Here is a 26263-nt window from a genome sequence, read left to right on the forward strand (position 1 = left end):
GAAACATCGATGTGAGAGAAACGCAATGATTGGTTGCCTCCCACACGCGCCCTGGGGATCGAACCTGCAACCGAGGTCTGTGCCCTTGACTGGAACCACTGAGCCAAACCAGCCAGGGCTAGATAGCATATAGTTCTTGCTTTTGTATCCAATCTGACAATTTTGCCTTTTAATTTATACCATTTATAATATTATTGATAGGGTTATATTTGAATCTATTATCTTGCTATGTTTTCTATTTGTCATCATCTGTTTCCCTTTTCACTTATAATCTGACTTCTTTTGAACTAATGGAATATTTTTTATATCATAGTTCCTTTGTGGGATTACTAGGTATAACATTTTATTATCTTAGTGTAGTTATTTTAATGTTTGTGTACAGTATCCATTTGTAACTGACCAGTTTACCTCTAATAATATTTTGCCATTTCATGTAGAGAATAAGAATGTACAATAGTGTACTTCCGTTTCTCTCCTTCCAGCCTTTATATTGTTCACGAATTTTACATGCCATAAATTCCCTAATACCTTATTATTTTTGTTTAGTCAATTATTTTTTTTAAAGTTTTAAATAGTAAGAAAAATCCTTGCACATATCACTCTTATACTGAACCTTTTCAGTGTTCTTTATTTCTTTGCATAGATCCATGTGGTATAATTTTCCTGTTAGCCGAAGAGCTTCCTTTAATGTTTTTCGTAGTACAGATTCACTGTTGATGAATTCTTTCAACTTTTGTGTGTCTGAAAATACCTTTATTTTGCCTTCTTTTTCAAATATGTGTTTGCTGGATATAGATTTCTAGGTTGCCCCCCCCCCTTTTCTCAGTATTTTAAAATGTTGCTCCACTGTCTTACTTGCATATTTCCACTAAGAAATCTGTCATGTTTATCTTGGCTCCTATGTAGTTAATAAGTCTTTTGCTCTGGCTCTTTTAAAATTTCTCTTTATCCCTAGTTTTGGGTGACTTGGTAATATGCTTTGGTGGTGTTCTATTCATGTTTTCTTGTGCCTTTAACTAACTGGGTTACTTGATCTTCTTGGATGTGCGGTTTTATAGATGTCATCAAATCTGGGAAATTTTGGGCCGTTATTTTCTCAGGTACTTTCTGCCCTCCCTCCTTTCCTTCTTTCGGGGACTTCAATTGCTCATGTATTAGGCTGCTTGAGGGCCTACAGCTCACTGATGCTCTTCATGTTTTGTTTTATTTACTCTTTGTAGTTCATTTTGGAGGGTTTCTGTTGCTATGCCTTTAAGTTCATTTATCTTTTCCTCTGTATTGTTTAATCTGCCATTAATTCCATCTATTATTTTTCATCTCAGATGTTGTAGTTTGTATGTTCTCCATGTTTCTGCTTGAGATAGTATCTTTGTCGTTCTGAGTTGGTTCTGATTGATCATCTCATTATTATGGGTCATGTGTTCCTGCCTCTCTGCATGCCACATCTTAGGTTGGATGCCAGAATTTTACCTTGTTGGGTATTGGATATTTTTGTATTCTTACACATCTTTTTGAGCTTTGTTCTAGACTGAAGTTAATTTTGTTAGGTCCGAAGCCATGCACAATCTAGAACTAATTATCTTTACTACTGAGGCAAGACCTTCTTGAGTACTCTACCCACTATCCCATGAATTATGAGTTTTTTTCTAGTTTCGCTGATGGGAACAGGCCTTTTCCTAATCAAGCCTGGACACCGTTCCATTTGATCCTTTCTGATGGTTCTGTGCTTTGGATAGCTTCCTCACATGCGTGTACTGATCAGTGCTCTGCTATATATTTTAGGGGAACCCTCTGCAGATCTCTTTCTGCACAAGGGTTTTTTCTTCCTATGTTGCTTTCCTCTCTGGAATTCTCTCTTAAAGTTTGGTTTCCCCAGACAGTCAGCTCAGAGTTCACCAGGGTACCCCTCTGTTCCCCCTTTCTGTGCTATGGCCTAGAAACATTCTCAAGGAAGTAAACTGGGGCAGTCACAGGCTAAGGGCTCAGTGCATTTGTTTTTTGTCTTTCAGGAATCATTGCCCTTTACTGCCTGGTGTTCATTGTCTTAAAAACCATTGTTTCTTATATTTTACCTCGTTTGTTTTTGTTTTCATTTTTATGTGAGAAGATAAACCTGGTTTTTGTACTTTGATCTTGACTAGAAGCAAAAATCCCAGCAATGTGGTTTTAACAAGCCCTCCAAGTAATTCTGATACATGTGAAAGTTTAAGAACCATATAGATATATAAATTTAATGTCTGGTGATTATTTCACTAACACCATCAGTCATTTACCATGAAGACAAGATTATATGAGTCAGTAAATTAATTTTTGGAGGAAAAAACATTTTTGTTAGTAAATTCTCTCATTTCTATGTTTTACAGCACAGAAAATATGTCAGACATTTCAATTATTGCGCGATATTTCAAGTATTTATACAGTCAGGATAGACGGAGATTTGGGCAAGGGAAGGAAGGGTTTGTAAAATAACCTTATTTCCTTGTTGGTATGGTACAAAGTGGTCTTAGACTTTTAGCTTTAACCTATCTAATGATTTCTCTAACCGTGAAACTATTATAAATGCTAGATGGTAAATACAAATCTTTGTAGAATTGGTGGCCTCAAGATATGTTCCCATTATAAAATCACTCTGCTTTAAAGGATTCAGAAAAATAGTACCAGTTCTTCTGGAAGTCAGAAATGTGGCTGCTATGAATCCTTTGAAGGAAACCAGTCAGGTAGTTATATTCTTTATTTTTTAAAAGTTTCCTGCCAGAAACCTTAAATAGGTTAAGACATGTGTAAAACTTATGCCATCCTTATGAAGCAAATAAAGCAGGGGAAATAATTTAAATTAGGGAAGTCGGTGAATGTTGACTTAGTAAAGTCAGGCAGACTTTATACTGTTCCAAGTCAGCAGTGTTTACCAAAATTATTAAAAAACAAATAAAACCCTAACTAGGAAAGGTGAGGGCACAGATCCAGTTATACAGACTCTTCCCATAATATAAAATGGAGTAAATAAAACTTTTTAAAAAGAAGACTTAATAAAAAGCACTGAAACTAAGGGCAGGTCTTAACCTCATGGCAGAGGCTTTGAGTGGCTGAGAGGTAACAGGTTGGGCAAAACCAAAGACTCGGGGGAATTCACGTACCACTCCCCTCCTGAGATAGAAAATGGGTGGATACGATTCTTCACAGAAGCACAGATACTCTCACTATTGCAGGTAAATAACAATGTCCAGAGAACGTGAACTTTAAACAAGATCAGTGATGAGCTGTCAGATAATGAGATAAAAATGATGTTTACGGAGGCTGGGGTGGGGTGGGGGATAAGGGCAGAAATTACCCTATTATACAAGTGGACTAGAAACAGCTGAGTAATTCTCGCAGAGAACAAAGTGAATGACGTAGATTAAACTGTTGGCACATTGTAAGTGCTCAATAACATTTGTTGTTGCTATTAAATATTAGCATTATTATAGAACACATACTCTCAAGAGCTTAGAAAATGTCAAAGAAAGTGATATGGTTCCTTAAGAAGCTGCCCAAGGTCTGTCTAATGGGACATAAGCATTCAAAAAAAATATTACATTATTAAATTTAAGGGACTGGAACAAGCATGATTTAAAAAGCTTTGGTACATTTACACAATGGAATACTAAGCAACTGTAAAAAATAAGGAACTCTTACCCTTTGAGACAGCATGGAGGGACCTGGAGAGTATTATGCTAAGCGAAATAAGCCAGTCAGAGAAAGACAAGTATCATATAATCTCTCTTATATGTGGAATCTAATGAACAAAATAAACTTACAAACAAAATAGATCCAGAGACATGGAATCATGGAACAGATTGTTGAATCTCAGAGGGAAAGGGGGTGGGAGGGGTAGTGGGGAAGGGAAGAGATTAACCAAAGAACTTATATGCATATATGCATAATCCATGGATACAGACAATAGTGTGGTGAAGGCTGGGATGGGCAGGGGTGGGTGGAGAGGGCCACTGGGGGGTAAAAAAAGGGGACATCTGTAATCCTTTCAACAATAAATATTTTTTAAAAATCAGATGAGAAAAACAATACCTAGTGTTGTTTATGAGCACATGCTTTAGAGTTCAGACAACCTGATAACATTTTCCTCAAATTTCTTAAGATTAAATGAAGTGTAGGACTTTGTACATGGTAAGTGATTAATAAACACATTTTTCTCCTCTGAGGCTCAATTTTCTCATTTTTAAAAAGAAGGCATTATTAAGTATGATTAAGGGTGTTGACATTGGAAGACATGGGTTCTTATCCCAGTTCTGTTTATTACCTGAGACCTTGGGTGGACTACTTAACTTCTCTGACCCTGATTCTCCCCATCTTTACAATAAAGATATTTTAGTCGTCCATTAACATCCTGTTTTATAACTTCCATTAGCTACTTGATAAGTAGACCTCTTAAGTGGAAATCTGAAAAATTATTTTATTTTATTTTATTTATTTCTTTGATTTAGGATTTGGAGGCTAGAGGTAGAGATCAGAATTCTTTCATCTATTTTACTTAAGTAAAGAGAAAACATGGATGGATTAAAATTTGGGAGAAGTTATGAGGAAGGAGACTCATTTTCATTTGTCTTGAGACACTTAAGAGTCAATTTGAAATACCCTTAGAATCAGGTGAACATTATTTTAAGGAATTCTATATAAAACTCAAAACAGACATAAAGGCTACTTAAAGGATGCAAAAATTTTTTTTAAATCTAGCAAGCTTCCAAAATGCAATTTTAAGTTACTCAACTGCTAAGCAACTCTTTACATGTATCTCCAGTGCAAAGGAAGGTTCTCAAGGGAGACAGTCATTGCATTTAAGTTAAACGTCTAGGAAAATGTGTGGATCTTTCAGGTAACTGCAAGACTGTAAGTTATTACAAAATTAAATAGTATTTTGCTTCACCCCAGAAATTAATAAACATTTCTATTAAATTGCTTAAACAATTTAAAAGTGTGAGTGCAGAAAACAAATTGCTTTCCCTTTGCATTTCTTTGGTGTTCCTTAAATGTTGTATAAATTGTATAAATGTTAATTACATTTAATTTTTGGAAAAAATTTTAAAAGGATAAACTCATTGTAGAATACAAAATAATTTTACATTATGCACCTGAAAAAGAAGTTTTGCTCAGATGTCCCAGGGTCACTACTGAGAAATAAGTTTCTGAAGGGTAGTTCTACCAAATGGAGCTTCACTCAACAGGCTGTCAACAATACAAAACAACTTACTCTTTTTGAAACTTTGCTGATTTTTCTTTTTCAGCCCCATCCCACAGAATGAACTTGTTGGAATAAGCAACTACAGAATGCCTAGGATGGCACTGTTAGGAAGAAGATTAAATCTTTATCCTGGCAATGGGTCTAATTTCTCTCTTAATTTATCATTGTGAATTTATAAAATGTAGCAAAGCAAAAGCAAAATTGGAATATCTGGGCTAGTGATCAGTGAGGAAAAGAAACAAAGGGAGATTTAAATATTTCTTTTAAAAAAAATATTGATGCTTCCAGTTTTCTCCATTACAAACAATGCTGTGATGAACATCGTCTGAACTTCTTACAAGTAACAGCAAACTTGAAGGAAATTTTCATTACTACAAATTCCTGGAAGTGGGATTTTTGAATCAAAGAGTATGCATGTTTCACAATTTGACAGGTCAGTTAAATAAGTTATTTACAGGCATACAATGGAATGCAGCCTTTAAAAAGAATGAGTTAAATCCGCAAGTACTGATATTTTTAAATGTCCACAGGTTATTATTAAAATGAAAAATGGAGCTGCTTCAAGCTATAAAATCCCATTAACATTTGTATAGAGATGTTAGTATTTCAGAGAGGAAAATCTGGAATAATATATGTCAAACACTGCTTAACTCATCAAATTTGAAGATTACTTTTTACATGATATAAATAGTGCATGGATAAATTCATCTTGTAAAAATAAATTAATACAGCCCAACCAGCATGGCTCAGTGGTTGAGCGTCAACCTATGAACCAGGAGGTCACAGTTTGATTCCTGGTCAGGGCATATGCCCAGGATGCAGGCTTGATCCCCAGTAGGGGGCGTACAGGAGGCAGCCAATCAATGACTCTCATCATTGATGTTTCTCTCTCTCTCCCTCTCCCTTCTTCTCTCTGAAATCAATAAAAACATATTTTTAAAAACTAAATTGATACAGAGGCACAAACACCTGTACTAAAATGTTCAAAAAGTTTTATTTATAAAAGCCCAAACTTTAAACAATCCAATGCTCATCAACTGGTGAGTGATTAAAGAAATTTGGTATGTCCACACAATGCAATACTACTCAGCAATTAAAAAGAACAAACTATTTATATACAATATAACATGGATTAATCTCAAAATCATTATGCTAGGAGAAAGTAGCCACACAAAAGACTACATACCATATGATTTCATTTATATGAAATTTTGGAAAGGGCAAAGCTATAGTGACAGCAGATCAATGGTGGCCCAGGGGCTGGAGGTGAGGATGACTACAAAGGAGTATGAAGGAACTTTTTGGGGTAACAGATATGATTGATACTATGATTTTGGTATTGGCTACACTACTATATACATTTGTTAAAATTTATCAAATTGTACATTTAAAATAGGTGAATTTTATTGCATGTAAATTATATTTCAATAAAGTGGATTTTTTTAAAGTACAGATAAAGCTCTCTTTTGACTACCACTCCCAAACCAGTTTCCTTCACTCTCTGGGAAGGCTCCCTTCTCTCCCCACACAGGTTAAATAGGTAACCACTCACTACTGCAGATTCTACTTCAAAGTTCTTATGCATTTACACATATACCAGGGGAAATCTATGCTTTTATATTACTTTATAGTACTGTGTCATTATCTGGCTTTTTCCACTAACTGTATCTTGGAGATCTCTTCATTAGAATTAGTTCTACATCATTCTAACTCTTGTTAGTATTCCACAGTATGGATATACCACTGTTTCTGCAGCCATCCCTTTATCATTTAACCTTGAGTGTCATTGTGTGCCAAATCCAGGGAATACAGTGGAATATAAAAATGGACTAGCCATGGGCGGGTGGCTCAGTTGGTTGGAGTGTCCTCCTGAACATAAAAATGTGGTTCATCAAAAATGTTGTGAGTTCAATTCTTGCTCAGAGCACATGCCTAGCTTTCAGGTTCATCCCTGGTCAGGGTGCTTATAGGAGGCAACCCATGGATGTTTCTGATGGATGTTTCTCTCTCCCATAGATGTTTTTCTCTTTTCCTCTTCCTCTCTCTCTAAAATCAATTAAAAAAAACCCCAAACATGTCCTCAGATGAAGATTAAAAAACAAACAAAAGGGACTAGAGTCCTGCCTTTTGTTTTATTTTTGTAACAACTTTATTAAAACATAATTCACATACCATACGTCATTCAAAGTGTACAATTCACTGGTTCCAGTACATTCACAGAGCCATGCAACCATCACTACAATCAATTCCAGAACGTTTTCATCACCTCAAAAAGAAACCCTCCACCCTTTAGCTGTCATCCCCAAGCCTCTCATCCTTCCCAGCCTTAAGCAACCACAAATGTGCTGTCTCCATAGATTTTCCTGCTCTGGAATCATAGGATATGTGGTCTTTTGTGACTACATTTTTTTCACTTAGCATAAACTTCTCAAGGCTTATCCAGGTTGTAGCACATACATCAGTGCTCTTTCTTTTTGCTGCTAAATAATGCTCATTGTATGAATGTACTACATTTTGTTTTACTCAGTTGATGGACATTTGAGTCATTTCCACTTTGGACTATTATGAATAATGCTATGAATATTTGTGTACAAGGTTTTGTGTAGACATACATTTTGATCTCTTGGATATACACCTATGAATGGAATTGCTGAGTCAAATGCAAAGTAAATGCTTAACTTTTTGAGGAATTGCCAGACTGTTTCCAAAGTGCTTTTACCATTTTATGTTTCCATCAGTTGTGTATGAGGGTTCTGATTTATCTACGTTCTTGTTAACACTAGTTATTATGTGACTTTTTATTTTAGCCATCTTATCAAGGTGGCATATCACTGTGGTTTTGATTTGTATTTTCTGATAACTGATTTTTTTAACTTTTTTTAAAAAAATTATTTATTGTTTAAAATATTACAGAAGTCCCCTTCTTAGCGGTTTCAGACAAGTGCAAGAAAGGGTTGTCAATAGTTAATATTAAAAGTGAAGTCATAACTACGAAGAGCAGTTACAATTTTTTGAGCAGGAGTGATTTATCTAGTAAGTCAGGAAAGTTATTTCCAAGGGAGTTAAACTTGAAATAGATCTTTCGAGTGGGTGAGCATCCTAAACTGCTCCAACAGCGTGGGGCTGTGTGGGAAGTGGCGAGGATTATGGGGACCTTGCTTTTTTATACGCTTTCCACAAGACGTATGCCTTATTTTGTAATCAGGAAAATAAGATCATAAATATTTTTCAAGTGAGAAGGCTTCCCACTTCCTCAACCTAAGGAATCAATATACATGCTTCTGGGAGAGAAAAGATAGAAAAGCAAGTGTTCCCCGTTGGCCTCTTTTAAAAAGACGAATAGTGTTGAAAATGTCTCGGAGTTCTCGTCTAGGTCTAGCATTAGGGATCTTCAGGAAGACCTCGCGTGGGTGGTTGAAGCGTCTAGGCCTACCTTTTTCATCGGTTGCCATAGGCTCTCCGCCTGCTCGTGGGCTTCTAACCAATCACCTCCTGAGAAAAGCAGGCCCCGACTCCACCCCTCCACTGGGGAATGAGTCTGGTCCTGCGCGTGCAACGTGGACATTAGTGGGACCGGGGAATCCCCAACGCGCGTGGCGTTAGAGGCGGTGCCCAAAAGGCATAAAGAACGGAACTTAACTACCTCCTAACCCACAATGCTCAGCTCACCTTTCCGGAAGCAAGGATTACAACCTCCAGGATGCATTTATCGGGCGGAAGCGTCTCGCTAGAGTCTGATTGGAAGGGACAAAACGAGGCATTGTGGGACTTTGTCTCCCAGTACGCATGTGCCAACTGACCGGCCTCGCCCGGTTCCTGCGGCCACGTCCCGGAGGTGGCGGCGACCTGACGTGCACGTCAGAGAAGCTGGCCGCTCCGTCCCGTGCGCAGGCGCAATGGCTCGGGCAGCGCCGGAAGCGCAGGGGGATGGGCCGGCGGTGACGCGATTCTGTCCGCGTTGGAGGGGCCGGGCCGCTGCCGGAGACGCCGCGGCTGCCGAGTGACGTGGCACAGCCGAAGCCTTAACATTAGAGCCGGAGCTGCCGCGGCAGTCGTCCAGCAGGTCCGCGCCCCGCTAATTCTGTCCCGGAGCTTCGTCCGACGCGCCGGCTAGCGAGCCGTCCCTGCGGCCCCCTTTCTTCCTTAGCTCCTCTTCCTTCACGCTCAGTTTGCCCGGAGCGTGAAAAGAGAAGGCCGGGGGAAGCTGCAAACCCCTTCTGCTCCTGCCCATCGCAAGTGCAACTACCGCCATGGGCCTCACCATCTCTTCCCTCTTCTCCCGCCTATTCGGCAAGAAGCAGATGCGCATTTTAATGGGTGAGTGAGCGACCTAGAGCTGAGTCCGCGCCCCAGTGGGGGTCGGGGAAGGCCGGGTCTCCACGTTTGCTGCGGCGTCGGGGCCTGTTTTTGCCTCAGTCCGCCGTGGTGGGGGAGGGGCGGCGGTTGGGGGTCGGCAGGAATTCTTAAGGGGGAACAATGGGGTGAAGGGTGGGTGGTCGTCCCAGACCTGTCCAAGAGGCCGTGTAGCGGCGTGGGCAAGGTTTCCTCCTTCTGCGTTTGGCTTTCTCTCCTTGGTCTTAAAAGCCCGACAAGGTTGGGCGGAGACGTGGGGGAAGCGAACTCCCGGATCTCGCAGAACCCGGAAAGACTGGCGAGGCCCATTCTGGGGGTGCGATCTGGCTCCCCTCTTCTCCGGGTGTAAGCAGCGGTCGGGAGGGAGGCAGAGCGACTCCAGCCTTCCTCCTCCCCTTTTCCGTCGGGTGTACACACTCTGCACACCCCAGTGGTATGTGAGCGAGCGGTCGCCGAGAGCCCGGAGCCGGCCGTGGGTGTCCAGGCCCAGTGCGGTGGCACAGGAGCGCCCAAGGTTTCAGAAGTGTCCGGCGTCCTCAGCGCTCATTCGCTCAACTTTGCTTTGCGCTGGATTCCGCTTCATATTTTTTTCTTCTGTTAGTACCCCTGAAAACAGTTTTTCATGAATGTGTTTCTTTTAGCCACTCTCAAAAACTAAATGTATTTGGCTCAGTCTCTTTGGTTTTCAAACTCTTTTTATATTGGTAATTTTATTAGCCCCGCTGGCTAGGGTTAATGAAAAAACTTTTAGGAAGTAATTTTTTTTTAAGCCGGTAACATTTTCAGTAACTGAACATCATGTCGCTTAGTTTTAGGGTAGCCTTCTTACAGAGGTGTTCTTTTAAAAATTCTTTTGGGAAATAAGCTTTTTAAAAACTGCTTTTTCAAAGTCATTTTTCGCTCAGCTGAGGAAGGGGCTTGTCATTTGAGTGATGTAAGCAACCCCTTTCCCGTCGTACTGTGAGTAGTCTCTGCATCATAGTTAAGCTCCATGGACCCGAATAATGCTAAAAGGTGCCCCTCTAACTTTAAAATTGAAACTTGTTGGTTCATTACCTTGTTTTCTAGAGAGTGGAAGGGGTTAAGGTTTTATTTTCGAGTTCTACCATTGAAAGTTTTCCAGAGGAAGGTTCAGTAATATTTCAAGGTGTATTAAGATGAAGGGTAAACACATCTGGTTCTTTTTTTAATTTCCTGTTAAGATTCTAACTTCTTCACAGTTCATGGAATAATTGTTAATGAATCATTCACAAAGGTAAATAAAAATATTTTCTAAGAGTTTCTCGGATTTCATTTTTGAAGACAAATTTTAGGAGGGCAAGTATATTATTTAGACTTTAAAAGTCGTTGAAAAATGGGAGTCTAAAAAAGGTTCTGAAGTCAACGGGAGAACTTTGGACTGTGATAAATGAATTTTCAGCCAGTTCCTTAAAGAGATTAACCAGTGCGTTCTTGTGTTCCTGGAAATGTAGTATGTTCGGCCCTTTTACTGAAGATTGTGGGAAATTTCTGTTTTTCTTTTCTTTAATCTTTGTGATGGCTACAAGTTTAGAGGGAGAACAGTAGAATTATGCTATAGGCACTTTCCTATTTTTACTGTATTAGGGGAGCATTTCTACCCCTAATCCCCAAAAGTGATGGAAAGAAAATGGAAGAGGAAAAGTACTTAACTTTGTGCATTTGTACAGGGGATAGAAGTCATGATTTGGAATTATTCACTTTATGTTAAGTGTTTTATTACTCAGGTTTGCTATTCTTGTTTTGCATTATAATTTCAAGATAATCAGGTTTCCTTGATTAAAAACACTTCAGTCACAGAACAACTTTTATGGTAACTCATCAAGGGAAGTATAACCATATGATGGCTAGAGAAAGGTGTTTTGGAAGTTTGATAATTCCTAGGAATTTTTTTCCAGCTTTGTGAGTGACAGCATAAAGAATAGACACTCTTAAGATGCCTGCCCGTATTGAAGTATTAGAATTAAAAATAGCAGTTAGCTGCTGAGTCTGGTTTGCCAAATTACTGTGAAGTTGTAAATTTTATTCCTATACCCGCTCTCCCAAAAATTCAAGTAATTAAAAAAGGTGTTTGAAGTTACAGCTTGCAGTGAACTAGTTAAAAACAGTATCAGATTTGAAGTAATTTAAACTATAGATTGACAGAAATCTGTCATTTATAGTCCCCCCCCCCAAAGGAGAAATTGCTCCTGTGACTGATACAAGCTTAAATTCAGTTTTCTTCTTATATCTCTCATAATAGCCCTGCATTATGCTATTTTATGTATAGCCTCCGTATCTTAAGTTGATAATATGTAATTTCAGTAAATGACTCCCCACATTTTGTTTATATCTGAAAACACTCTAATGTGATCTGTAGAGGAATTAATTCTACTCTCTGCACTTGGAAGTTCCTGACTGTTGAAAAGCTAAAAAAGTATTGCTTTCTAAAAGGTTTCTAAATACTGGTCAAGTTCTGCCTTTCCCTTATATGTGACTATTTGGGGGGAGTTGGGGGGGCAGGGAGGTTTATGAGGAAGGGTGGATCCTCTGATGGTCAAAACTGAGTAATTAGATAAAATATTAAGATAGAGTGTGTCCACCAGAAAAATCTGAAGGCAGGATGGCAGAGTATAAATACTATTTGAGAGCTCTCGCATCAGGGTTTAACATGAAATTCATCCCTTTAAAATGTACAGTTCAGTGGTTTTTAGTATATTCACAATGTTGTGTAACGATCACCACTCTCGATTCTAGAACATTTCCGTCAGCCCAGAAAGAAACTTCACACCCATAAACTGTTATTGCCTCCCACCCCCCCAATTCCTCTTGCAACCACTCATCTATTTTACTTTCTGTTTCTATGGGTTTGTCTATTTAGAATATTTCATATAATGGAGTCATACGATATGTGACCTTTAGTGTCTAGCTTCTTTCACTTAGAATCATGTTTTCTAGGTTTATCCATATTATTGCATGTATCAGTACTTCATTCTTTTTTATGGCTGAACAATAATTTTGTTATATACATATACCACATTTTGTTTATTCATTTATCAGTTGATGGAAATGTGATTGTTTCCACTTTTTGGCTATTATGAATAATACTGCTGTGAACATTCATTTTGTGTGTGTGTGCATATGTTTTTTATTCTCTTGGGTAAATAAATACCTAAGAGTGGAATTGTTGGGTCATATGTTAATTATGTTTAACATTTTGAGGAACTGACAAACTGTTTTCCAAAGTAGCTACACCATTTTACATTCCTACCAGTATGAGGGATTTAATTTCTCCACGAGACCTAGGGGCTGAATATCTGTTCTATCTGTTCTCTATTAACTCCTGTGATTCTGGGGACATTACTGAACCTCATGTGCTTCATCTGAAAAAATGGAGGGTTATTGGGATTTAAATTATAAAAATGTATGGAATCACCTAGTGATGTGGTTGGAACACAATAAACACTCAATTTTAAATTATTATGAAGTTGTATTTCGAGCTTCTTTGTAGAAAATTTGAAACATAAAGGGAAAAAAATAAAAGTACCTGAAATTATATGCATCTGAAAATATCCGCCCCCCCCAATTTTCCTTTCTGCATTTTTTTTCTCCAAGTTGAGATAATTGGAATCTAGCTTAATTTAAGATACAAGTATTTCTTGTTTCCATAGTTTGGTAGACATACTTTTTGATGATTGGCAAAGATTTTGGGGGGGTAGTTTTGCTGCTGTTAACACTTTGGTCAAAGTGTAGGTCCAGTTATGGAGAACAAGTAATTCCAGTGTATCTGTCAATACAGTGAGTTGTTTATGGGGGTGGAAGGGAGGGAGGACATAACTGGACTGTACAGATTAGAGTCTTATCTTGGCTAGTTGAGAATTGGTTGGTTATAGTTTTCATTTTGTGGAGATGTCTCATTGCCAAATATTGGAACATTAAGGAAATACAAACTTAAGTAATTGCTAAAATAGCACGATATTGTTAGACTAACATGTTTTTTTTGGGGGGGGGGGTTAATATGTTTTTTATTCATTTCAGAGAGGGTCAGGGAGAGGGAGAGAGATAGAAACATCAATGATGAGAGAGTCATTGATCAGTTGCCTCCTGCATGCCCCTGCCTGGGGATCGAGCCTGCAACTTGGGCATGTGCCCTGATGGAATACAGCTGCAGTCTCCTGGTTCATGGGCCGACGTTCAACTACTGAGCCATATCGGCTGGGCTAGACCAACATGTTTTTGAGTAAAGACCTATATAACGAGTTTTAAGTGATGGTTAACATTAATGTGTGCATCTTAAATCTTACAATAGAAATATCTTTTTAAAAAATTTCTGGTTTGCATCTATATAGCACTATCATTTTGGGTGCAACTCAAAAGATATCATCCCGATTTTAGAATCTTCTATGTGGCTCAGTGGTTGGGCGTCGACCGGTGAACTGGGAGTTCACGAAGTTCATTGGTTCAATTCCCTGTCAGGGCACATGCCCAGGTTGAGGGCTCAATCCCTGGTGGGGGGCCTGTGGGAGGCAGCTCATGGATGTTTCTATCTCTGTATCCCTCTCCTTCTCTCTTTCCCTCTCTAAAATCAATAAAAACATAGTTAAAATTTTTTTTAAAGTCATTTAAATATTGTCTTACAATTTTTATTTTAAAAATAACTTGTGGATGCTTAAAAAACCTTATGGTTGCATTATTTTGTAAACTTTTTAAAAAATACATATTCAAGACATATGCAGTCATCTTTCTGACAGATCCATCAGGAACTGTAACCAGCAGCATTTTAATAAAGGAACTCTGGGAAATCTGTTCTTTTTTAAGGAAAGTAACACGTTTGTTGTATTACCAGAAATCTAACAATATGGAAGTAGAATATATTTATGCATACAAGCAGGTGTAAAACTTTTATTAAAAGAAAAATTAGATTACTATAACTTAAAATAGGTATATAATCATAATTTTTCCTGGTTTTCTTTCATTCCTTGTCAATACTTTGGGATTTACGTTGTTTTTAAATGACAGCGTGTGGTTTATTTGGACCCCAATAAAGAGTGGCATGTGCCATATTTCTCTAACTTAAGTTTTTTTTCTAATCAACAGCTCAGTTTTAGTTCTTCTCACTTGGGCTTGGGCTTAATCGTATTTGGGTTTAGTTAAAAGGTACTTTTAATCTATTTTAAAATTTGATCAAAATCACCTGAGGGGGATTTATGCTCTCAAGAGACTTAGCTTATTAGAACAATGAAAAGGTCATGTTATTCCTGTTTTCTGTATGTTTACTGAAGATGCCAAGTTTTAAGGTAGCTATTTTTGTTTCTTTGTATGTTTTTATAATTATGTTTTCTGATCTTTTTGGTAATGTTCCATACTCAAAAAACAAAACACTTCCTGATAGCAGTTGGTTTTTCTTATGTCTATGAGTGAGGGCTAAGACTGGGCTGCTCACTCTGTCTAGTAAGTGTGTCAGTATTTTGGAAAGAATAAACCTGAATCCCATTATGAAGTAGGGAACACAGTTTGATTAGAGGACACAGGAATAAGAAGGTATAAGATGCCTGAGTTTCAAAAGAAATCTTAGCTACACTTTATAGGGAACAGAGCAGAAAGGATTGTTATATGGGTAGGAGTCTGAATTGCCTGTAGCCTTTAATTCTGTTTTGAAGTAAATGATAAAAATTAAACTTACTTGCACAGGAATGTAGATTAGGTAAGTGAGGTGATTTCTGGTTTTCTTTTAAAACTTAATAGCATTGGTTTCATGTGCTGTGTCTTGCTTTGATTTAAATATTTAAAAAGCATCCTTGCTTAAATCAGTACTCAGTTGAATTTTAAAATCTGTGGTAGTATAAATCCAGGTGGCCAAATGTTATGTCCTTACAACAATGGTACATTGAATGAGATGATTAGATACTGACTTTCCATTTATGAAGGCTTTAGCAAACGATGTAGAATATGCAGGTTTTGATAGATTCATACTTAAACATTTAATTTGTTCTTCACTATCACTGTACTATGGTATACTCTCTTGTTTTAATATGGATTTTTTCCCAGAAACAAACACCTTCTTCCACACTTGTATATGCCTCAAAGGAAGCATTTTAAGAATTTAGACGTGAATGATAGGGCCATTTTTACAATCCAAATTAACTAGTCTTTTGTTCTCATTTCTGCATATTTGATGTTGAAATGTACGTAAGTAGGAGTAAAATTGGCCTTATTTTCCTTTGGAACTCATTTAAGGAGACTAGGATATAGTATTGAGTTTCCTAACCTTAAAGTTAATTTTTTATTCACTTGTTCTTATGTTCTCTGATTCACCTATTTTGTGTTTTTAAAAATGGTAGTAGGTCATAGAATTAATACCGACTTCAGTTCGAGGATATCATAGATTATCTGATTCAGTCCTCTTACTTTATAGCTAATTCCTCTGACCTCAGTTTCCTAAAGTGACTTGTTTAAAGGCACTTGACTAGTTTGTGGCAAAACAAATCTAGAGATTAACACCTGAGTCAGCCAAATACTATTTTCTTTTCAGTGTTACATGCTATCTGTTTAAGTTTAGAGAGAAAAAATGAAAAGGTATCACTTTCTGTAAGAAGTGTTGCCTTTGGAAATCAGAAATGAGGTAACTTTATTTCTCACTCATTTGTGCTTTGACCAGTCAACTTTAGCTCACAAACTATATATTTGTTGCAAAATTATTTCTTAGTGTATGCTTTTGGTCTAGATTTAAAACCTGTGATGTCTTTTTCTAGTTGGATTGGATGCTGCTGGCAAGACGACCATTCTGTATAAACTGAAGTTAGGGGAGATAGTCACCACCATTCCTACCATTGGTAAGAAAGTCTACAGGTGATTATTATAAAGTGAAATAGAATAAAATTTAATTTAGAAACTGCCTTGTTTTTAAAGACTTTATGTTTTTAGAGCAGTTTTAGTTTCACAGAAAAATGGGGGGGTTCCCCAATTATTCCTTCCCCTATTATCAACATCACTCACTAGAGTGATACATTTGTTATACTTGATGAACCTACATTTTCACATCGTAATCACCCAAAGTCCATAGTTTACCTTAGGTTCACTTTTGGTGTACATTCTGTGGGTTTAGACAAGTGTACCATGGCATGCATTTATCATTATAACTCCTGGGTTTTTAAGTTTGTTACTTATTTAGTGGGATTTTAAAAAAGCAATTCTTACGTAATTCCACAATAAAGGGGTTTCGTTTCTTCATGACATTGTGCACAAAGTCTTTTTGTTTTTTTCTTTGTAGGTTTTAATGTGGAAACAGTAGAATATAAGAACATTTGTTTCACAGTATGGGATGTTGGTGGTCAAGATAAAATAAGGCCTCTCTGGAGGCATTACTTCCAGAATACCCAGGTAAGGAATGAAGGAATGCTACACATTTTTTATAACTTTCCTTTATAGATTTCATGCTCTAAAGTTTATGTTAATATTTACTGTTTAACTGGCTGTTGGTGTTTACTATATGAGTTGGCATTCTTCTTATCACTACTTCCATATTTGTCAGAGGACTCTCACTCAAGTTTTTGAAGGCTAAATTACTGAGGGTGGAAGAGTTGCATAGCTGTCATAATATTTTTAGGGGGAGGTGTTCTCAAGATTGAATTAGCTGTCTCATCGGTAGTTCTATTGGTTTCATTCTTAGTTTAGAAAGTAAGGTCTGTATAACTTCATGTCATTATAGTGTGTGTTTTTTTAATATGTCTTTATTGATTTCAGAGAGGAAGGGAGAGGGGGAGAGAGAGACAGAAACATCAGTGATGAAAGAGTCGATTGGCTGCCCTCTGCACGCCTCCCACCAAGGAGGGATTGAGCTCGAATCTGGGCGTGTGCCCTGACCAGCAGTTGAACCCTGATCTCCTGGATCATAGGTCAATGCTCAACCACTGAGCCACGCTGGCCGGACTCATTATAGTTTTTAATGTAAGACAGTAGTCCTTCATTTAGCCCAGTTAATTGTTTATCAAAATACATCACAAAAATATATTACGGTAGATCTGCCCTGTTGATTGGTAAGATATTTTTGTATTATCATGTAGTGTATATAATATCGGCATAGAAGAGACATTAGAGCAAAAGTTCTTAATTTAGCTGCACATTATACTTGGATCAGCTTTAATATGCCTGTTAATTACCTGGGTTTTGTTAAAACACAGATCAATTCACTAGGGCCTGGCTAAGTAAGGTTTCTACTAAGTTCTCAGGTGGTAGTGCTGGTACTGCTGGTTTGGGACCTTTGAGGAGTAAGCTTCTAGTACAGAGTGTTTCAGCAGCAGCACTATTGACATTTCCGGCTGAATAATTCTTTTGGGTGAAGGGAGAGCTCTCCCTCACATTGTAGGATGTTTAGCAGCATTCCAGGCTTCTACCCACCAGGTGCCAGTAGCAGCACCCTCCTTCCCCCCAACCTAGTTGCAACCGCCCAAATTGTTCCCTCTTGAAAACTACTACTGTAGTCTTACTCTTACATGTAAAGAAACAAGCTTGGAATGACTTATCTAAGACTGGAGAGCTGGTTCTTGATCTACATTTCTATTTAACCTGCTTTCTGTTGTGTTTCCAAAGTAATGTGCAATGTTAACAAGCACTTCATATGTTTAAGATTTGCAGATAGCGGTCATTCTTGGTCACCAACTCTTATAACATTGTATACAAGTGAAGTACATTGCCACCAGGTGGCAGTGAATACCCTAGATGAGTGGCTGGAGCAACCAGGTTTAAGTAGTATGTCCTGTTAAGTAAGTGGCTTGTTTTTTCATTTAAAAATAAGGATGTATCTGTTCATTAGCATAGCTGTGGTTAGAAAAGATATTTGATATGAGTCACATGCTTTAAAAAATCTTGTTTTGGAAATTTTCAAATATACCCAAAAGGAGAGAGAGTAACATAACAGACCTCCACATATCTATTACTTAACTTCAATTTTTAGGATTTGGCCATATTGTTTAATCAGTATTCCTATCTAATGTACTTCATCTTTAGGATTATTTTAAAGTAGGTCATAGGAAAAAAAGAAGAGAAAAAAATAAAGTCAGTCATAGGTATTTCATTTAGGGAACATGCTTTTGAAGTAAAATTAGGTGTGAAGTAAAACTTTGTTAGTCCCAAGCCTTATAAGTCTTAACCAAGGATAACCCTGGTCTTATCCCTAGATTTGTTTAGAATGCTTAGTAATTTACTTTGAGATCTTAACTTGAGATTAGATCCATTTCTGACTTCTTTGGATCACCTTAAATCAAAAGTCCAAGTACTTCTTCCTAGGGACTTCATGTCTGTTGGAGAAAGCTTTATGTGTTACCTGATAATCACAGCTAAGTTGTGTTCCAGCTAGTTTTTCCAGCATTCCTGACCAGTACTTTTAGCTATAAAATTTAAAAGAAACTAATTATGCCATTTAACCATGATTTTAACTTGTGTTAACAATCGAGGACACAGTGTTTATTGTAGTAAATTCCTCTTCCCTTACTAGGTAATTCCAATTATTTTGTTCTAAACAATTTAATAAATATTGGGCCATTTAAGTAATCTTATAGTAGCCAGAATTCTCTTTAGAATTCTAGCTTTTCTACACTCTTGATTTTAGGCTGTCCAAGGAAGTGAATAACTTAGAATTTATTCCTAAAATAATTCTCCCCCTCAGTAATACCACTTTGGGACTGATAGCATTACTTACATTTTAAAACAATAAAAATGGGTTGTTAGTAGAGAAAAAAGTAGATCAGTTTAGAGACATTAACTCTTCTTGAGGTAGATTCTAAAAAGGAATAGCTTTGGGGATAGGAGGAAAGGAGGCAACGACATTAGCTAAATGCCTGTGATAAGCCACGTGTGATGCTAGAAATTTTTATACCTCTGTGATTACATTTAGTTTTTAAAAAGCTTATAAAGTTGGTGATATTGTTTTAATATAACTAATAAGTAGTGCTGAGCTTTGAATTTGGGTATCTTTTCACTATGCTATACGGTCTCACATAGCACCAAAAGTTTTTTCAGAGGTTAAGATGTTTAAAATGATGGTTTGCAACAGAGATAAGAGAATGGGTTTGAAGGTTGCTAGATCAAAAGGATATTTTATCATTTATATAGCCTAAAATAATATTAGATATCCTGGCAAACTAAGTGTAATACTGAGGGGTAAGTACAAAATGATGTAGACCTTTGCCCTCAGTGATTTAATCTAGTTACTTACATAAGTAATAACATAAGACAGTTTGTGATAAAAGTGACAAATGACCACTTTCATTCTGTGGTCAAGGTTGTGGGGAGAACATTCAAAGTAATCACTTTTGTATTAATAGGAACAGATTTTAATAAAGATTTAAAATTAATCTCCCCCCTCTCTAGTTGAAAAATTTTTTATACTTTTCCATTTGAAAGTTTTTAGAAAAGTCTTAATTCAAATGCTTCCCAATTCCATTTCTTTTGTAGTATAGAATTCTAATATTTGTGACTATCTTTAAGAATGATTACTACCTTCCTTTTTGTAAAGAATTTGTTTGATCAAGTTAACCATGACTTTTTCTGATATATTTTGCTTAAAACTTCCTTACCCTGGTTGAATTGGTGGACAGCATTCTGGAGCAAGGCTAACTTTTCCTGATAAAGCATATAAAAACTGCTGTAGTGTCCCCCCTCCCCCCTTTTTTTTTAACACTTTGTGCATGTCTTTGAATAAGTTTAGTTAGTAAATTCATGAATCTTTGGCTTACTCTTTTCCTTTTGTCCCCAACCACTTGTGGCCATTTTGTTACTTAAACTTATCTGTACTTAAACATGCAAGGGCATAGGGAAGGAGGGGAGTGGGATAAAATTTAGTCTTGAGAAAAGTGATCAATTGGTTGAGAGTAAGATTTCTTTTGATTTAAAAGAAAATTTCAAATGTTGAAGTAAAAAATATTGCTCAAATATGTTTTCGTACTTAGAGCCCTGTTCCTTTTCTATATTTTTAATAATGGGCCATTTCCTTCCCAACATTTACCTCTTGATACGCTGTTGCTGCCTATACTTGTGTTTCATATTTAGTGTGTCCTTTAAATTTCACTGTCATAATTTAGTTAAACAATTTTTTTTCAGGGTCTTATTTTTGTGGTAGATAGCAATGATCGTGAAAGAATTCAGGAAGGAGCTGAAGAGCTGCAAAAAATGGTAAGAATATTTTTAAAATTTATCATTTCCAGGATACATTTTTTTCTGGGTGATGGTAGTGGTAGTGGTTGGCACATTTTAACTATGGTTAGATTACACAAATGAAACATTTTAGAGCTAGAAGGAACCTTACGGAACTCTATCACTACAGATTGTTATGAATGTACATGAAAATCTCCTATAGAGCTTTTTTTTTTTTTTTTTTTAATCCTCACTGGAGGATATTTTTTTCCACTGATACTTTGAGAAAGAGTAGAGGAGAAAGAGAAACATTGATGTGAGAGAGACACATCAGTTGGTTGCCTCCCTCACACGCCCAACCTGGGCCAGGAATTGAGCCTGCAACAGGTATGTTCCCTTGACCAGGAATTGAACCCAAAACCCTTTGTTTCAAGGGTCAACACTTTTAACCACTGAGCAAACTGGCCAGGGCATCCTATAGAGCTTTTTAAAAAACACACAGAAGACAAGCTACTTCAATAAGTTAGAAGGAAAGCCCTTTTTGTTTTTAGAGTGCTCCATGACTGGCTTTGATGCATATCTCTGGTTGAGGATGTTTATATTAGTCCAGTCTTTTCTTTTATAGATATAAAATCTGTAATTTTGAAACTTTAGTGACATAGGGATCCTGGTTCAGATTTCTTCTTCTGAAGGTCATTGGGTTCAGTTTTCTCTTTATTGTGCCTACAGTATATACTTTGAAATGTTTCATAATAGTAACCACAATAAAGAGTTCCACCAGAAAGTAGTAGGATTTTGAATTACAGTGGCATTTTGGCTTCCCCATGTATTGGATTAATGTTTTCCTATGTTTATATTGATAAAAAACAAGGGGGCGTTGTTTAGGAAACTTGTCATGGTTGCAAATTGTGGCCATAAAAAGTTTACTGAAATGAAATCTTTTTTTTTTTAATTTTTTTATTGATTTCAGAGAGGAAAGGAGAGGGAGAGAGAGATAGAAACATCAGTGATGAGAGAGTCATTGATCGGCTGCCTCCTGCACACCCCCAACTGGGGATCCAGCCTGCAATCCGGACATGTGCCCTGACCAGGAATCGAACCCCGAACGCCTGGATCCTAGGTCGACGCTCAACCGCTGAGCCACACCTGGCCGGGCATGAAATGAAATTTTAATTCTCATTCATTGCTCCTAAGACTGGAATGCAATTTGTAAAACCATTGTGTCAGTGTATGTGTAACTAAATAACTGGTGAATTTTTTGTCTAATGAGTTAAATATCACCCCTTCTACTCTTTTTTTGTAAATAGTTTTGAGGTAAAAGTCACATACCATAAACTTCACTCATTTGTAATGTACAAGTTAGTGGTTTTTAGTTTTCAAAATGTTACAACCATTACCACAATCTAATTTTAGAACATTTTCATCAGCTCATAAAGAAATCATAGAACTATTTATTCCCCATTCTTTTCCCCACTCCACCCCACACCCCCAGCCCTGACATCCACTAATCGCCTTTCTGTCTCTATACATATGCCTATTCTGGACATTCATATAATTGGAATCATGTAATATGTGCTCTTTTGTTACTTTAAAATTGTTTTTACTTTTCACTAAGCATAAGCTTTCAAGGTTCGTATTGTATCATGTATCAGTACCTCATTTTTACTGGCTTTATACTTTTGGTATTATTCTTGCATTTGGCACGATACTGTTAGTGCCCTAATCATTGTGCTGTTGTCCACCTTGTCTAGTCCAGCTGGGTGGAAAGGATAAAAGTCCAGAAAGAATCATTATGTACATACTTTTACTACTAAATACCGTAGGATCCTTTCATAAATATTTATTGCCATACGTGTTTCTTGTCCTTGCCAGTCCTGATCCTTAAAGGATGATCATGAAGGCTGAATGGATGATTTACCTTAATGGAGTATAGGATGGTTGACTTGAAAAAGTTTTGCTTTACTTGAAAGCATGTAATAATTATTTGCTCAGGATTTAAAAACTGGAGGATGAGAGATTTAAGTTGTAGGTGTACCTTAACTTTATGTAGAAAAATTAGGTTGATACCTAATAAGTAGTATATGTAAGAAGACGGTGTTTTACCTAGTTTGTTACAGTAGTTGGATTCCAGTTTTATAGTTGTTAATGTCTTGGCTTTTATTTTTAGCTTCAGGAAGATGAGTTGCAAGATGCAGTGTTGCTGCTTTTTGCAAACAAACAGGATTTGCCAAATGCTATGGCCATCAGTGAAATGACAGATAAATTAGGTCTTCAGTCTCTTCGTAACAGAACAGTAAGTATTTGGTTTATATTAACCTCTTCACTATTAGAATTATTAGGATAATTATTTTAGTATTTCGTTTAAAAATTTATTAACATTGTCTCCTTTGAACAGATAATGAACACATTATTTTACACATTATTTTACATATTAAGTAAACTCTTGCTTATTCAAACATGAGCCCTTTCAGCCTTTATTTCATACCTTTATAAATGTGTTCAGTTTTACTTTAAAGTATGCTGATACCTTTTCTCCATTTTAAAAAAAAATTTTATTTTTTAGCTTTTAATAGATATTCGTTAAGGATCCAAAGATTTAAATACCTTTATTTTATTTGATGTTAACTTTATTCTCAAAATGTTTATTCTCAAAGTGTTATTGTATTGATAAATATGTGGGAAACTGTACTGTATGTGAATTGTAATATTTAAAGATTGTTGATCTGTTAAATAGCTCTGCAGCACATAATTCATAATTTGGTTTTTAGCAGCCATATTTTAGATAATACTGTTTTGTACTGTTTGTGTGGTAATGTCAAAAACTTGTGGGACCTATACTTATACTTAAATAACTTTTGAATTTAAAATTATAACAAATATTTGCTCTCTAATAGCTTATTTTTTATATCAGTGATTTAAATATTGGTAAAACACAGCATGAGGTTTTATTTGTAAAGATATCACAAGCAGTGTGGCTTGTGCTTTGTAATAGTTTTTCATTAGCTTGTCAGCGAGGCTAATACTGTGCTGTGGCAGTAACTGTAAGGACCGTTTGAGATGTTCCAGGCTGATTTAAATAAACTGCATATGATACCAGTTTTCCATGCTATAAAGGTATGAATTCATGCTTTTTCCCAGCAGTCTGGGGTGTTTGATATTCAAATAATACTTGGCAACATGGTGTACTTTCATTGGCCTTGCAATATTAAACCAAAGTCTTTATTCTAAGGCAAAATAAAACTGGTGAATAAAGAAGTTAATAAAAATAAATGATCCCTTACAGGTAATTTACTGGCTTACTAAGTCTTTTTGTATTTGTACCTTTTCATGGCTGTACTTACAGTTACTGGAGATAAGATTCATTACCATTTCGAAAAGTAGAACTTTTTGGAATGCATAAGACTAAAGATAGTGAAATTACCTGAAAAGCTCATCTCTAAAATATCAACAAGCCATACTCTTTAAAAATTTTGCCTCCTGTATTCTGAACATGTTTTCTTGTTTGTTTGTTTTTACTGATTTCAGAGAGAGGAAGGGAGAGATAAAAACATCTGATGAGAGAGTCATTGATCGGCTGCCTCCTGCATACCCCCTACCGGGGATTGAGCCCGAAACTCGGGCATATGCCCTGACTGGAATTGAACCATGATCACCTGGGTCATAGGTCGATCCTCAACCACTAAGCCATACTGGCTGGGCTGAACTTTTTTTAAAAAATGGGAGACGAGGGTTATAAGGACCAGGTGGATAGTTTATTAGCCACTAATCTTACCATGAATGTTCTTTGTAGATTAAGTAGTGGGTAGTTGATTAAGTTTAATGTGTGGGTAGTAGTAGCTTGAAATGTGAGAGGAATTTTTTGAGAAACAAGAGTTATGAGGGAACTCCCAATATATATATATATATAGTTACTGAGATTATTAAATATAAAGTTAATCATTTGAGATGTAATACTTTAATGTATTTACTCATTTATTCCTATGGTTTTATATATTTTATGTTTTCTTTTTTCCTATACATTTATGGTAAGTGCTGGCTAAATAATACCTTGAGCAATTGAGGAGAAATAATTTTCTGATTCAGAAATTTTAAACACTGTGTTATACATGGTCTTATGTTGTTAATCAAGTATTTTCTTGTTTTTTTCTTTATAGTGGTATGTTCAAGCCACTTGTGCTACACAAGGAACTGGCCTGTATGAGGGACTTGACTGGCTGTCAAACGAACTTTCAAAACGTTAAATGAAACTGGATATCTATCTAATCAAGGACATGTTTGATAGAATTGGTCTAGGCTTGTTACAACAAAATTAGTTTGCATCTTGGTTATTAAACAGTATCTGGGACTGGTTTGGGCAGAATATTACAGCGTTTAAACTTATTTTGTTGCCAATTATTGTTTACCAAGTATATTGTTGCACTTTAGCAATATGCTTGGTTTTAAAGAAATTCTCCTTAACTTGGGAAAAAAGTGTCCTCTTTTTAATTTCACTTCCCTTAAGCCTAAATGCCTGGACTTAGCTATTGTGACACCTTTAAATAAATCCGTTTTGAATGTTTTTTGAGCCCACAGCAAATAATGTTTTAAAGTTATCCCCTTGCTACTTTACTGATACCTTTATCATTCCTGGGACAGTCTGCTGATTTGAGAATAAAATGTAGCATTCCATTTGTATTTATTTTTCTCCCTTGCCAAAAAGATTTTCTAATACTGCTTGTACCAGCCAGGGAAATGCTCTAAAACACTATTGAGATCTCTTGCACTGAGGGACTTGTTATTTTCCCCATTATTGACTCCTGGCTTCCATCAGCCAAGCTTACCTTGGTGTGGTTTGGATTCAATAGCTAATTAGTTCTGTGCTGGTAGCAAAGAGTTCATTTGAGATGATTTTTAATACCCAGCAGATTGTCTTTCTTTATATTGTATCTTTTTTATGTTGCATGTTGCTTTTGGTATCAGCCTGACTCTTTGCCCAGTATATGATAGTTCTGCTGATGTTTTATTGTTTATTGGTGAACATATCTTCATTAAGAGTTTTTGGAAAACTCATCAAACTCAAATGAATAAGTTTTATTCATAACCCATTTGGAATTATTCCTAATAAAATGAAAAAAAATGTAGTAGTTTTGTGTTCTTTTTGAGTCTTAAAGATGTTTGAAATGGATTTTCTTATTTAGCAACATTGATTTATATACTTTACACTGTGAACAACAATCCAGATCCTAGTGAATTTAATAATTGTTTAAATTGGAAATAAAGTATGGGTTGCTATCTTGTGTATAACAGAGTGGGGAAGCAACTTTAAACATTTAGTTTTATTTGATAAAATACCATTTTTGACACTGTACATTTCTAAAAACGGATCAAGAGTAAAAAGCTGTAATAAAATGAACTGCCCAAAAGCATGTATGCATGTGTTTGTTTCACAGCTAAGGTTAGTTAAAAAAAAATCCACGTGCTGTTTCAAGGCAGAATACATAGACTATTAGTGATGTTGTTTTCTACATAGAAGAAAAAGTTCACAAATACTTTCCTTTTTAGTTTCACAAA

General features: G+C 36.5%; 1 protein-coding gene and 1 long non-coding RNA gene across 4 annotated transcripts in view; one reads left to right on the top strand and one right to left on the bottom strand.

Annotated features, from left to right (window-relative positions):
• LOC308567548 overlaps positions 1-9122 on the bottom strand; it is a 26793-nt gene extending 17671 nt beyond the window's left edge. Inside the window, exon 1 of one of the 3 annotated variants that reach the window (XR_014000330.1) lies at positions 8903-9122. This is a non-coding gene — a long non-coding RNA (uncharacterized lncRNA). Of the gene's footprint in view, positions 1-8666; positions 8857-8902 lie in introns of those variants that run through there. The other 2 variants (XR_014000331.1, XR_014000332.1) reach the window with 2 other exon arrangements.
• ARF4 (ARF GTPase 4) lies at positions 8768-25833 on the top strand. The gene is made up of 6 exons (XM_081159231.1): positions 8768-9550; positions 16336-16416; positions 16854-16963; positions 20681-20752; positions 22881-23006; positions 24868-25833. The coding sequence occupies exons 1-6, from the start codon at positions 9484-9486 to the stop codon at positions 24952-24954; spliced, it is 543 nt and encodes a 180-aa protein (XP_081015357.1). The 5' UTR covers positions 8768-9483; the 3' UTR covers positions 24955-25833.
• The last annotated feature ends 430 nt before the right edge of the window (positions 25834-26263 follow it).

The sequence above is a fragment of the Miniopterus schreibersii genome (assembly GCF_964146895.1).
Source record: "Miniopterus schreibersii genome assembly, chromosome: 15".
NCBI lineage: Eukaryota > Metazoa > Chordata > Mammalia > Chiroptera > Miniopteridae > Miniopterus > Miniopterus schreibersii.

Coding starts and splice junctions, on each gene's coding strand:
- ARF4 (XM_081159231.1), top strand. CDS start 9,484: ATGGGCCTCACCATCTCTTCCCTCTTCTCCCGCCTATTCGGCAAGAAG. Junction 9,551..16,335: donor GCAGATGCGCATTTTAATGG/GTGAGTGAGCGA, acceptor GTCTTTTTCTAG/TTGGATTGGATGCTGCTGGC. Junction 23,007..24,867: donor AGTCTCTTCGTAACAGAACA/GTAAGTATTTGG, acceptor TTTTCTTTATAG/TGGTATGTTCAAGCCACTTG.